Source organism: Oncorhynchus mykiss, chromosome 10, assembly GCF_057628025.1.
Source record: "Oncorhynchus mykiss isolate SJ-2025 chromosome 10, ASM5762802v1, whole genome shotgun sequence".
Lineage (NCBI taxonomy): Eukaryota > Metazoa > Chordata > Actinopteri > Salmoniformes > Salmonidae > Oncorhynchus > Oncorhynchus mykiss.
The window spans coordinates 85793412-85808411 of record NC_143031.1 but is presented as its reverse complement, the minus strand read 5'-3'; the positions used below and the strand labels follow the sequence as shown (position 1 = coordinate 85808411).

General features: G+C 48.3%; 1 protein-coding gene across 1 annotated transcript in view; it reads left to right on the top strand.

The window, feature by feature from the left end:
- pax5 (paired box 5) overlaps positions 1 to 15000 on the top strand; it is a 137033-nt gene that overhangs the window by 65265 nt on the left and 56768 nt on the right. Inside the window, 1 exon segment of the mRNA NM_001124682.1 lies at positions 3408 to 3530. Coding sequence (NP_001118154.1) covers positions 3408 to 3530 — 123 coding nt within the window.

The window sequence follows — 15000 nt, the reverse complement described above, 5'->3', positions numbered from 1 at the left end:
AGAGTTTCATTCTCCATGTGGTTACTGAACCAGGAACAGTTTCATTCTCCATGGTTACTGAACCAGGAACAGAGTTTCATTCTCCATGGTTACTGAACCAGGAACAGAGTTTCATTCTCCATGTGGTTACTGAACCAGGAACAGAGTTTCATTCTCCATGGTTACTGAACCAGGAACAGAGTTTCATTCTCCATGGTTACTGAACCAGGAACAGAGTTTCATTCTCCATGTGGTTACTGAACCAGGAACAGAGTTTCATTCTCCATGGTTACTGAACCAGGAACAGAGTTTCATTCTCCATGTGGTTACTGAACCAGGAACAGAGTTTCATTCTCCATGGTTACTGAACCAGGAACAGAGTTTCATTCTCCATGGTTACTGAACCAGGAACAGAGTTTCATTCTCCATGTGGTTACTGAACCAGGAACAGAGCTTCATTCTCCATGTGGTTACTGAACCAGGAACAGAGTTTCATTCTCCATGGTTACTGAACCAGGAACAGAGTTTCATTCTCCATGGTTACTGAACCAGGAACAGAGTTTCATTCTCCATGGTTACTGAACCAGGAACAGAGTTTCATTCTCCATGTGGTTACTGAACCAGGAACAGAGTTTCATTCTCCATGTGGTTACTGAACCAGGAACAGAGTTTCATTCTCCATGTGGTTACTGAACCAGGAACAGAGTTTCATTCTCCATGTGGTTACTGAACCAGGAACAGAGTTTCATTCTCCATGGTTACTGAACCAGGAACAGAGTTTCATTCTCCATGTGGTTACTGAACCAGGAACAGAGTTTCATTCTCCATGTGGTTACTGAACCAGGAACAGAGTTTCATTCTCCATGGTTACTGAACCAGGAACAGAGTTTCATTCTCCATGTGGTTACTGAACCAGGAACAGAGTTTCATTCTCCATGGTTACTGAACCAGGAACAGAGTTTCATTCTCCATGGTTACTGAACCAGGAACAGAGTTTCATTCTCCATGTGGTTACTGAACCAGGAACAGAGCTTCATTCTCCATGTGGTTACTGAACCAGGAACAGAGTTTCATTCTCCATGGTTACTGAACCAGGAACAGAGTTTCATTCTCCATGGTTACTGAACCAGGAACAGAGTTTCATTCTCCATGGTTACTGAACCAGGAACAGAGTTTCATTCTCCATGTGGTTACTGAACCAGGAACAGAGTTTCATTCTCCATGTGGTTACTGAACCAGGAACAGAGTTTCATTCTCCATGTGGTTACTGAACCAGGAACAGAGTTTCATTCTCCATGTGGTTACTGAACCAGGAACAGAGTTTCATTCTCCATGGTTACTGAACCAGGAACAGAGTTTCATTCTCCATGGTTACTGAACCAGGAACAGAGTTTCATTCTCCATGGTTACTGAACCAGGAACAGAGTTTCATTCTCCATGGTTACTGAACCAGGAACAGAGTTTCATTCTCCATGTGGTTACTGAACCAGGAACAGAGTTTCATTCTCCATGGTTACTGAACCAGGAACAGAGTTTCATTCTCCATGGTTACTGAACCAGGAACAGAGTTTCATTCTCCATGGTTACTGAACCAGGAACAGAGTTTCATTAAACCTTGTGGTTACTGAACCAGGAACAGAGTTTCATTCTCCATGGTTACTGAACCAGGAACAGAGTTTCATTCTCCATGGTTACTGAACCAGGAACAGAGTTTCATTCTCCATGGTTACTGAACCAGGAACAGAGTTTCATTCTCCATTTTTACTGAACCAGGAACAGAGTTTCATTCTCCATGGTTACTGAACCAGGAACAGAGTTTCATTCTCCATGTGGTTACTGAACCAGGAACAGAGTTTCATTCTCCATGTGGTTACTGAACCAGGAACAGAGTTTCATTCTCCATGGTTACTGAACCAGGAACAGAGTTTCATTCTCCATGGTTACTGAACCAGGAACAGAGTTTCATTCTCCATGTGGTTACTGAACCAGGAACAGAGTTTCATTCTCCATGGTTACTGAACCAGGAACAGAGTTTCATTCTCCATGGTTACTGAACCAGGAACAGAGTTTCATTCTCCATGTGGTTACTGAACCAGGAACAGAGTTTCATTCTCCATGTGGTTACTGAACCAGGTACAGAGTTTCATTCTCCATGGTTACTGAACCAGGAACAGAGTTTCATTCTCCATGGTTACTGAACCAGGAACAGAGTTTCATTCTCCATGTGGTTACTGAACCAGGAACAGAGTTTCATTCTCCATGTGGTTACTGAACCAGGAACAGAGATTCATTCTCCATGGTTACTGAACCAGGAACAGAGTTTCATTCTCCAAGTGACCAGAGCCCTATTCCCTATATAGTGGTTCTACTATAGACCAGAGCCCTATTCCCTATATAGTGAACTACTAGTGAACAGACCCCTATTCCCTATATAGTGCACTACTAGTGACCAGAGCCCTATTCCTTATATAGTGCACTACTTAGACCAGGGCCCTATTCCCTATATAGTGCACTACTAGTGACCAGGGCCCTATTCCCTATATAGTGCACTACTAGTGACCAGGGCCCTATTCCCTATATAGTGCACTACTAGTGACCAGGGCCCTATTCCCTATATAGTGAACTACTAGTGACCAGAGTCCTATTGTGCCTACCGTGGACTATTCAAGTCCTTAGCCGTTAAAAACAAGAGGTTCAAACCATCCCAAAGTGGCTAGCTGTTCTGTACTAAAGGCTTACAATATCTAAATTATAAATTACGACTTTTTAAAACCAAGGGTTATTACCAATTTATGACAGTCCTGTGACAGTCCTACGTAGCGTTACGACCGACCTATGTCTTTTAGTTCCGAAGGTTACAAGACATTATGTGTGATACGGTGTTTAGACGTTATGAGCGCCCTATGCACCGTTATGTAGCATTATGTAGCGTTATGTCATGTTATGCGCCGTTATGTAGCATTATGTAGTGTTATGTAATGTGTGTAGCATTATGTAGCATTATGCAGTGTTATGTCATGTTATGTGCCGTTATGTAACATTATGTAGGATTGTGGAGTGTTATGTAGCATTATGTAGTGTTATGTAACAGTATGTAACATAAAGTAGCTTTATGTAGCATTATGTAGTGTTATGTAGCGGTATGTAACATAATGTAGCAGTATGTAGTGTTATGTAGCGGTATGTAACATAATGTAGCATTATGTAGTGTTATGTAGCATTATGTAGTGTTATGTAGCATTATGTAGTGTTATGTAGCGGTATGTAACATAATGTAGCATTATGTAATGTTATGTAGTGTTATGTAGTGTTATGTAGCAGTATGTAAGGTTATGCAGCATTATGTAGCGTTATGTAACATAATGTAGTGTTATGTAGTGTAATGGAGTGTTATGTAGCATTGTGACCCATGTCCTAACTTTCCACAGCGTCGTCGGTAGCGTCGACACAGGTTTCCGCGGTGACCAGTGACTCGGCTGGCTCCTCCTACTCCATCAGCGGCATTCTGGGAATCAGCTCAGCTAACGACGGCAAGCGGAAGAGAGACGATGGTGAGAGACGGTGTGTGTGTGTGTGTTCGGTCTTCTCTGATGGAGTGGAGAGAGTTACAGCTGATCAGCCAGGTCACACCAGACCCAAGGCCGTATTCCACGGTTCCTTCAGGTCTGCAGGACGTCGGGAGATGAGTTCAAAACCGTCCGCTAGAGGCGACGATGAGCGCTCGTTTCTCAACCATTAGGAATTGAATGCCTAAAGTTTACCGTCGAGTTTGAGGGGATAACCCTTACATTTAACCATCGAGTTGGGGGGGATAACCCTTACATTTAACCATCAACTTGGGGGGGGATAACCCTTAATTTAACCATTGAGTTGGGGGGGGGGGATAACCCTTACATTTAACCATCGAGTTGGGGGGGGATAACCCTTACATTTAACCATCGAGTTGGGGGGGGATAACCCTTAATTTAACCATCGAGTTGGGGGGGGGGATAACCCTTACATTTAACCATCGAGTTGGGGGGGGATAACCCTTACATTTAACCATCGAGTTGGGGGGGGGGGGGATAACCCTTACATTTAACCATCGAGTTGGGGGGGATAACCCTTACATTTAACCATCGAGTTGGGGGGGGGCTAGATAACCCTTACATTTAACCATCGAGTTGGGGGGGATAACCCTTACATTTAACCATCGAGTTGGGGGGGATAACCCTTACATTTAACCATCGAGTTGGGGGGGGATAACCCTTACATTGAACCATCGAGTTGGGGGGGGGATAATCCTTACATTTAACCATCGAGTTGGGGGGGGGGGATAACCCTTACATTTAACCATCGAGTTGGGGGGAGGGGGATAACCCTTACATTTAACCATAGAGTTGGGGGGAGGGGGATAACCCTTACATTTAACCATCGAGTTGGGGGGGGGGATAACCCTTACATTTAACCATCGAGTTGGGGGGGGGGATAACCCTTACAATTAACCATCGAGTTGGGGGGGGGGAATAACCCTTACATTTAACCATCGAGTTGGGGGGGATAACCCTTACATTTAACCATCGAGTTGGGGGGGGGGGGATAACCCTTACATTTAACCATCGAGTTGGGGGGGGGGGATAACCCTTACATTTAACCATCGAGTTGGGGGGGGGATAACCCTTACATTTAACCATCGAGTTGGGGGGGGGTAACCCTTACATTTAACCATCGAGTTGGGGGGGGATAACCCTTACATTTAACAATCGAGTTGGGGGGGGATAACCCTTACATTTAACCATCGAGTTGGGGGGGGATAACCCTTACATTTAACAATCGAGTTGGGGGGGGATAACCCTTACATTTAACAATCGAGTTGGGGGGGGATAACCCTTACATTTAACCATCGAGTTGGGGGGGGGATAACCCTTACATTTAACCATCGAGTTGGGGGGGGGGGATAACCCTTACATTTAACCATCGAGTTGGGGGGGATAACCCTTACATTTAACCATCAAGTTGGGGGGGATAACCCTTAATTTAACCATTGAGTTGGGGGGGGGGATAACCCTTACATTTAACCATCGAGTTGGGGGGGGATAACCCTTAATTTAACCATCGAGTTGGGGGGGGGGGATAACCCTTACATTTAACCATTGAGTTGGGGGGGGGATAACCCTTACATTTAACCATCGAGTTGGGGGGGGGATAACCCTTACATTTAACCATCGAGTTGGGGGGGGGGGATAACCCTTACATTTAACCATCGAGTTGGGGGGGATAACCCTTACATTTAACCATCAAGTTGGGGGGGATAACCCTTAATTTAACCATTGAGTTGGGGGGGGGGGATAACCCTTACATTTAACCATCGAGTTGGGGGGGGATAACCCTTAATTTAACCATCGAGTTGGGGGGGGATAACCCTTAATTTAACCATCGAGTTGGGGGGGGGGGGATAACCCTTACATTTAACCATCGAGTTGGGGGGGGGATAACCCTTACATTTAACCATCGAGTTGGGGGGGGGGGGATAACCCTTACATTTAACCATCGAGTTGGGGGGGGGGTAACCCTTACATTTAACCATCGAGTTGGGGGGGGGGGGGGGGGGTAACCCTTACATTTAACCATCGAGTTGGGGGGGGATAACCCTTACATTTAACATCGAGTTGGGGGGGGGGGGGGTAACCCTTACATTCAACCATCGAGTTGGGGGGGGGATAACCCTTACATTTAACCATCGAGTTGGGGGGCTAGATAACCCTTACATTTAACCATCGAGTTGGGGGGGGGGGGGATAACCCTTACATTTAACCATCGAGTTGGGGGGGATAACCCTTACATTTAACCATCGAGTTGGGGGGGGGGGGATAACCCTTACATTTAACCATCGAGTTGGGGGGGGGAATAACCCTTACATTTAACCATCGAGTTGGGGGGGATAACCCTTACATTTAACCATCGAGTTGGGGGGGGGGGGATAACCCTTACATTTAACCATCGAGTTGGGGGGGGGGGGGGTAACCCTTACATTTAACCATCGAGTTGGGGGGGGGGTAACCCTTACATTTAACCATCGAGTTGGGGGGGGGGATAACCCTTACATTTAACATCGAGTTGGGGGGGGGGGGTAACCCTTACATTCAACCATCGAGTTGGGGGGGGGATAACCCTTACATTCAACCATCGAGTTGGGGGGGATAACCCTTACATTTAACCATCGAGTTGGGGGGGGGGGGATAAACCTTACATTTAACCATCGAGTTGGGGGGGGGGATAACCCTTACATTTAACCATCGAGTTGGGGGGGGGGTGTAACCCTTACATTTAACCATCGAGTTGGGGGGGGATAACCCTTACATTTAACAATCGAGTTGGGGGGGATAACCCTTACATTTAACCATCGAGTTGGGGGGGGATAACCCTTACATTTAACCATCGAGTTGGGGGGCGGGGATAACCCTTACATTTAACCATCGAGTTGGGGGGGGGGGGATAACCCTTACATTTAACCATCGAGTTGGGCGGGGGGGATAACCCTTACATTTAACCATCGAGTTGGGGGGGGATAACCCTTACATTTAACCATCGAGTTGGGGGGGGGATAACCCTTACATTTAAACATCGAGTTGGGGGGCTAGATAACCCTTACATTTAACCATCGAGTTGGGGGGGGTGATAACCCTTACATTTAACCATCGAGTTGGGGGGGGGGGGGTAACCCTTACATTTAACCATCGAGTTGGGGGGGGGGATAACCCTTACATTTAACCATCGAGTTGGGGGGGGGTAACCCTTACATTCAACCATCGAGTTGGGGGGGGGATAACCCTTACATTTAACCATCGAGTTGGGGGGCTAGATAACCCTTACATTTAACCATCGAGTTGGGGGGGGGATAACCCTTACATTTAACCATCGAGTTGGGGGGGGGATAACCCTTACATTTAACCATCGAGTTGGGGGGGGGGGGATAACCCTTACATTTAACCATCGAGTTGGGGGGGGGGATAACCCTTACATTTAACCATCGAGTTGGGCGGGGGGGATAACCCTTACATTTAACCATCGAGTTGGGGGGGGGGATAACCCTTACATTTAACCATCGAGTTGGGGGGAGGGGGATAACCCTTACATTTAACCATCGAGTTGGGGGGGGGGATAACCCTTACATTTAAACATCGAGTTGGGGGGCTAGATAACCCTTACATTTAACCATCGAGTTGGGGGGGGATAACCCTTACATTTAACCATCGAGTTGAGGGGCTAGATAACCCTTACATTTAACCATCGAGTTGGGGGGGGATAACCCTTACATTTAACCATCGAGTTGGGGGGGGGATAACCCTTACATTTAACCATCGAGTTGGGGGGGGGATAACCCTTACATTTAACCATCGAGTTGGGGGGGGGGGATAACCCTTACATTTAACCATCGAGTTGGGCGGGGGGGATAACCCTTACATTTAACCATCGAGTTGGGGGGGGGGGATAACCCTTACATTTAACCATCGAGTTGGGGGGGGGGTAACCCTTACATTTAACCATCGAGTTGGGGGGGATAACCCTTACATTTAACCATCAAGTTGGGGGGGGATAACCCTTAATTTAACCATTGAGTTGGGGGGGGGGGATAACCCTTACATTTAACCATCGAGTTGGGGGGGGATAACCCTTACATTTAACCATCGAGTTGGGGGGGGATAACCCTTAATTTAACCATCGAGTTGGGGGGGGGGATAACCCTTACATTTAACCATCGAGTTGGGGGGGGATAACCCTTAATTTAACCATCGAGTTGGGGGGGGGGGGATAACCCTTACATTTAACCATCGAGTTGGGGGGGATAACCCTTACATTTAACCATCGAGTTGGGGGGGGGCTAGATAACCCTTACATTTAACCATCGAGTTGGGGGGGATAACCCTTACATTTAACCATCGAGTTGGGGGGGATAACCCTTACATTTAACCATCGAGTTGGGGGGGGATAACCCTTACATTGAACCATCGAGTTGGGGGGGGGATAATCCTTACATTTAACCATCGAGTTGGGGGGGGGGGGATAACCCTTACATTTAACCATCGAGTTGGGGGGAGGGGGATAACCCTTACATTTAACCATAGAGTTGGGGGGAGGGGGATAACCCTTACATTTAACCATCGAGTTGGGGGGGGGATAACCCTTACATTTAACCATCGAGTTGGGGGGGGGGATAACCCTTACAATTAACCATCGAGTTGGGGGGGGGGAATAACCCTTACATTTAACCATCGAGTTGGGGGGGATAACCCTTACATTTAACCATCGAGTTGGGGGGGGGGGGGATAACCCTTACATTTAACCATCGAGTTGGGGGGGGGATAACCCTTACATTTAACCATCGAGTTGGGGGGGGTAACCCTTACATTTAACCATCGAGTTGGGGGGGGATAACCCTTACATTTAACAATCGAGTTGGGGGGGGATAACCCTTACATTTAACCATCGAGTTGGGGGGGGATAACCCTTACATTTAACAATCGAGTTGGGGGGGGATAACCCTTACATTTAACAATCGAGTTGGGGGGGGATAACCCTTACATTTAACCATCGAGTTGGGGGGGGGATAACCCTTACATTTAACCATCGAGTTGGGGGGGGGGGATAACCCTTACATTTAACCATCGAGTTGGGGGGGATAACCCTTACATTTAACCATCAAGTTGGGGGGGATAACCCTTAATTTAACCATTGAGTTGGGGGGGGGGATAACCCTTACATTTAACCATCGAGTTGGGGGGGGATAACCCTTAATTTAACCATCGAGTTGGGGGGGGGGGGATAACCCTTACATTTAACCATTGAGTTGGGGGGGGGGATAACCCTTACATTTAACCATCGAGTTGGGGGGGGGGATAACCCTTACATTTAACCATCGAGTTGGGGGGGGGATAACCCTTACATTTAACCATCGAGTTGGGGGGGGGGATAACCCTTACATTTAACCATCGAGTTGGGGGGGATAACCCTTAATTTAACCATTGAGTTGGGGGGGGGGATAACCCTTACATTTAACCATCGAGTTGGGGGGGGATAACCCTTAATTTAACCATCGAGTTGGGGGGGGGGGATAACCCTTACATTTAACCATCGAGTTGGGGGGGGGATAACCCTTACATTTAACCATCGAGTTGGGGGGGGGGGGATAACCCTTACATTTAACCATCGAGTTGGGGGGGGGGTAACCCTTACATTTAACCATCGAGTTGGGGGGGGGGGGGGGGGGGTAACCCTTACATTTAACCATCGAGTTGGGGGGGGATAACCCTTACATTTAACATCGAGTTGGGGGGGGGGGGGTAACCCTTACATTCAACCATCGAGTTGGGGGGGGGATAACCCTTACATTTAACCATCGAGTTGGGGGGCTAGATAACCCTTACATTTAACCATCGAGTTGGGGGGGGGGGGATAACCCTTACATTTAACCATCGAGTTGGGGGGGATAACCCTTACATTTAACCATCGAGTTGGGGGGGGGGGGATAACCCTTACATTTAACCATCGAGTTGGGGGGGGGAATAACCCTTACATTTAACCATCGAGTTGGGGGGGATAACCCTTACATTTAACCATCGAGTTGGGGGGGGGGGATAACCCTTACATTTAACCATCGAGTTGGGGGGGGGGGATAACCCTTACATTTAACCATCGAGTTGGGGGGGGGGTAACCCTTACATTTAACCATCGAGTTGGGGGGGGGGATAACCCTTACATTTAACATCGAGTTGGGGGGGGGGGGTAACCCTTACATTCAACCATCGAGTTGGGGGGGGGATAACCCTTACATTCAACCATCGAGTTGGGGGGGGATAACCCTTACATTTAACCATCGAGTTGGGGGGGGGGATAACCCTTACATTTAACCATCGAGTTGGGGGGGGGGATAACCCTTACATTTAACCATCGAGTTGGGGGGGGGGTGTAACCCTTACATTTAACCATCGAGTTGGGGGGGGATAACCCTTACATTTAACAATCGAGTTGGGGGGGGATAACCCTTACATTTAACCATCGAGTTGGGGGGGGATAACCCTTACATTTAACCATCGAGTTGGGGGGCGGGGATAACCCTTACATTTAACCATCGAGTTGGGGGGGGGGGGATAACCCTTACATTTAACCATTGAGTTGGGCGGGGGGGATAACCCTTACATTTAACCATCGAGTTGGGGGGGGATAACCCTTACATTTAACCATCGAGTTGGGGGGGGATAACCCTTACATTTAAACATCGAGTTGGGGGGCTAGATAACCCTTACATTTAACCATCGAGTTGGGGGGGGTGATAACCCTTACATTTAACCATCGAGTTGGGGGGGGGGGGTAACCCTTACATTTAACCATCGAGTTGGGGGGGGGGATAACCCTTACATTTAACCATCGAGTTGGGGGGGGGGGTAACCCTTACATTCAACCATCGAGTTGGGGGGGGATAACCCTTACATTTAACCATCGAGTTGGGGGGCTAGATAACCCTTACATTTAACCATCGAGTTGGGGGGGGATAACCCTTACATTTAACCATCGAGTTGGGGGGGGGATAACCCTTACATTTAACCATCGAGTTGGGGGGGGAGATAACCCTTACATTTAACCATCGAGTTGGGGGGGGGATAACCCTTACATTTAACCATCGAGTTGGGTGGGGGGGATAACCCTTACATTTAACCATCGAGTTGGGGGGGGGGATAACCCTTACATTTAACCATCGAGTTGGGGGGAGGGGGATAACCCTTACATTTAACCATCGAGTTGGGGGGGGGGATAACCCTTACATTTAAACATCGAGTTGGGGGGCTAGATAACCCTTACATTTAACCATCGAGTTGGGGGGGGATAACCCTTACATTTAACCATCGAGTTGGGGGGCTAGATAACCCTTACATTTAACCATCGAGTTGGGGGGGGATAACCCTTACATTTAACCATCGAGTTGGGGGGGGGGATAACCCTTACATTTAACCATCGAGTTGGGGGGGGGGATAACCCTTACATTTAACCATCGAGTTGGGGGGGGGGATAACCCTTACATTTAACCATCGAGTTGGGCGGGGGGGATAACCCTTACATTTAACCATCGAGTTGGGGGGGGGGATAACCCTTACATTTAACCATCGAGTTGGGGGGGATAACCCTTACATTTAACCATCGAGTTGGGGGGGGGGATAACCCTTACATTTAACCATCGAGTTGGGGGGGATAACCCTTACATTTAACCATCGAGTTGTGGGGCTAGATAACCCTTACATTTAACCATCGAGTTGGGGGGGGGGATAACCCTTACATTTAACCATCGAGTTGGGGGGGATAACCCTTACATTTAACCATCGAGTTGTGGGGCTAGATAACCCTTACATTTAACCATCGAGTTGGGGGGGGATAACCCTTAAATTTAACCATCGAGTTGGGGGGGGGGGATAACCCTTACATTTAACCATCGAGTTGGGGGGGATAACCCTTACATTTAACCATCGAGTTGGGGGGGGGTAACCCTTACATTTAACCATCGAGTTGGGCGGGGGGGATAACCCTTACATTTAACCATCGAGTTGGGGGGGGGGATAACCCTTACATTTAACCATCGAGTTGGGGGGGGGATAACCCTTACATTTAAACATCGAGTTGGGGGGCTAGATAACCCTTACATTTAACCATCGAGTTGGGGGGGGATATCCCTTACATTTAACCATCGAGTTGGGGGGCTAGATAACCCTTACATTTAACCATCGAGTTGGGGGGGGATAACCCTTACATTTAACCATCGAGTTGGGGGGGGGATAACCCTTACATTTAACCATCGAGTTGGGGGGGGGATAACCCTTACATTTAACCATCGAGTTGGGGGGGGGATAACCCTTACATTTAACCATCGAGTTGGGGGGGGGGTAACCCTTACATTTAACCATTGAGTTGGGGGGGGATAACCCTTACATTTAACCATCGAGTTGGGGGGGGATAACCCTTACATTTAACCATCGAGTTGGGGGGGGGGGTAACCCTTACATTTAACCATCAAGTTGGGGGGGGATAACCCTTACATTTAACCATCGAGTTGGAGGAGGGGGGGGATAACCCTTACATTCAACCATCGAGTTGGGGGGGGGATAACCCTTACATTTAACCATCGAGTTGGGGGGGGGGGGATAACCCTTACATTTAACCATCGAGTTGGGGGGGGGGATAACCCTTAATTTAACCATCGAGTTGGGGGGGGGGATAACCCTTGCATTTAACCATCGAGTTGGGGGGGGGATAACCCTTACATTTAACCATCGAGTTGGGGGGTGATAACCCTTACATTTAACCATCGAGTTGGGGGGGGGGGGGATAACCCTTACATTTAACCATCGAGTTGGGGGGGGATAACCCTTAATTTAACCATCGAGTTGGGGGGGGGATAACCCTTACATTTAACCATCGAGTTGGGGGGGGGGGATAACCCTTACATTTAACCATCGAGTTGGGGGGGGGGGATAACCCTTACATTTAACCATCGAGTTGGGGGGGGGGTAACCCTTACATTTAACCATCGAGTTGGGGGGGGGGATAACCCTTACATTTAACCATCGAGTTGGGGGGGGGATAACCCTTACATTTAACCATCGAGTTGGGGGGGGGGGATAACCCTTACATTTAACCATCGAGTTGGGGGGCTAGATAACCCTTACATTTAACCATCGAGTTGGGGGGGGATAACCCTTACATTTAACCATCGAGTCGGGGGGGGGATAACCCTTACATTTAACCATCGAGTTGGGGGGGATAACCCTTACATTTAACCATCGAGTTGGGGGGGGGGGGATAACCCTTACATTTAACCATCGAGTTGGGGGGGGGGGGATAACCCTTACATTTAACCATCGAGTTGGGGGGCTAGATAACCCTTACATTTAACCATCGAGTTGGGGGGGGGATAACCCTTACATTTAACCATCGAGTTGGGGGGGGGGGATAACCCTTACATTTAACCATCGAGTTGGGGGGGGGATAACCCTTACATTTAACCATCGAGTTGGGGGGGGGGATAACCCTTACATTTAACCATCGAGTTGGGGGGGGATAACCCTTACATTTAACCATCGAGTTGGGGGGCTAGATAACCCTTACATTTAACCATCGAGTTGGGGGGGGATAACCCTTACATTTAACCATCGAGTTGGGGGGGGGATAACCCTTACATTTAACCATCGAGTTGGGGGGGATAACCCTTACATTTAACCATCGAGTTGGGGGGGGGGGGTAACCCTTACATTTAACCATCGAGTTGGGCGGGGGGGATAAGCCTTACATTTAACCATCGAGTTGGGGGGGGGGATAACCCTTACATTTAACCATCGAGTTGGGGGGGGGATAACCCTTACATTTAAACATCGAGTTGGGGGGCTAGATAACCCTTACATTTAACCATCGAGTTGGGGGGGGATATCCCTTACATTTAACCATCGAGTTGGGGGGCTAGATAACCCTTACATTTAACCATCGAGTTGGGGGGGATAACCCTTACATTTAACCATCGAGTTGGGGGGGGGATAACCCTTACATTTAACCATCGAGTTGGGGGGGGGATAACCCTTACATTTAACCATCGAGTTGGGGGGGGATAACCCTTACATTTAACCATCGAGTTGGGGGGGGGGGGTAACCCTTACATTTAACCATTGAGTTGGGGGGGGATAACCCTTACATTTAACCATCGAGTTGGGGGGGGATAACCCTTACATTTAACCATCGAGTTGGGGGGGGGGTAACCCTTACATTTAACCATTGAGTTGGGGGGGGGGGATAACCCTTAATTTAACCATTGAGTTGGGGGGGGGGGATAACCCTTACATTTAACCATCGAGTTGGGGGGGGATAACCCTTACATTTAACCATCGAGTTGGGGGGGGGGGGGGATAACCCTTACATTCAACCATCGAGTTGGGGGGGGGGTAACCCTTACATTTAACCATCGAGTTGGGGGGGGGGGGGATAACCCTTACATTTAACCATCGAGTTGGGGGGGGGATAACCCTTAATTTAACCATCGAGTTGGGGGGGGGGGATAACCCTTGCATTTAACCATCGAGTTGGGGGGGGATAACCCTTACATTTAACCATCGAGTTGGGGGGGGATAACCCTTACATTTAACCATCGAGTTGGGGGGGGGGGGGGGGATAACCCTTACATTTAACCATCGAGTTGGGGGGGATAACCCTTAATTTAACCATCGAGTTGGGGGGGAGGATAACCCTTGCATTTAACCATCGAGTTGGGGGGGGGATAACCCTTACATTTAACCATCGAGTTGGGGGGTGATAACCCTTACATTTAACCATCGAGTTGGGGGGGGGGGGATAACCCTTACATTTAACCATCGAGTTGGGGGGGGGGATAACCCTTAATTTAACCATCGAGTTGGGGGGGGGGGATAACCCTTACATTTAACCATCGAGTTGGGGGGGGATAACCCTTACATTTAACCATCGAGTTGGGGGGGGGGGGATAACCCTTACATTTAACCATCGAGTTGGGGGGGGGGGATAACCCTTACATTTAACCATCGAGTTGGGGGGGGATAACCCTTACATTTAACCATCGAGTTGGGGGGGGGGGATAACCCTTACATTTAACCATCGAGTTGGGGGGGGGGGGTGATAACCCTTACATTTAACCATTGAGTTGGGGGGGGATAACCCTTACATTCAACCATCAAGTTGGGGGGGGGGGGGTAACCCTTACATTTAACCATCGAGTTGGGGGGGGAATAACCCTTACATTTAACCATCGAGTTGGGGGGGGGGGATAACCCTTACATTTAACCATCGAGTTGGGGGGGGGGGGATAACCCTTACATTTAACCATCGAGTTGGGGGGGGGGATAACCCTTACATTTAACCATCGAGTTGGGGGGGGGTAACCCTTACATTTAACCATCGCGTTGGGGGGGGTAACCCTTACATTTAACCATCGAGTTGGGGGGGGGGGGATAACCCTTACATTTAACCATCGAGTTG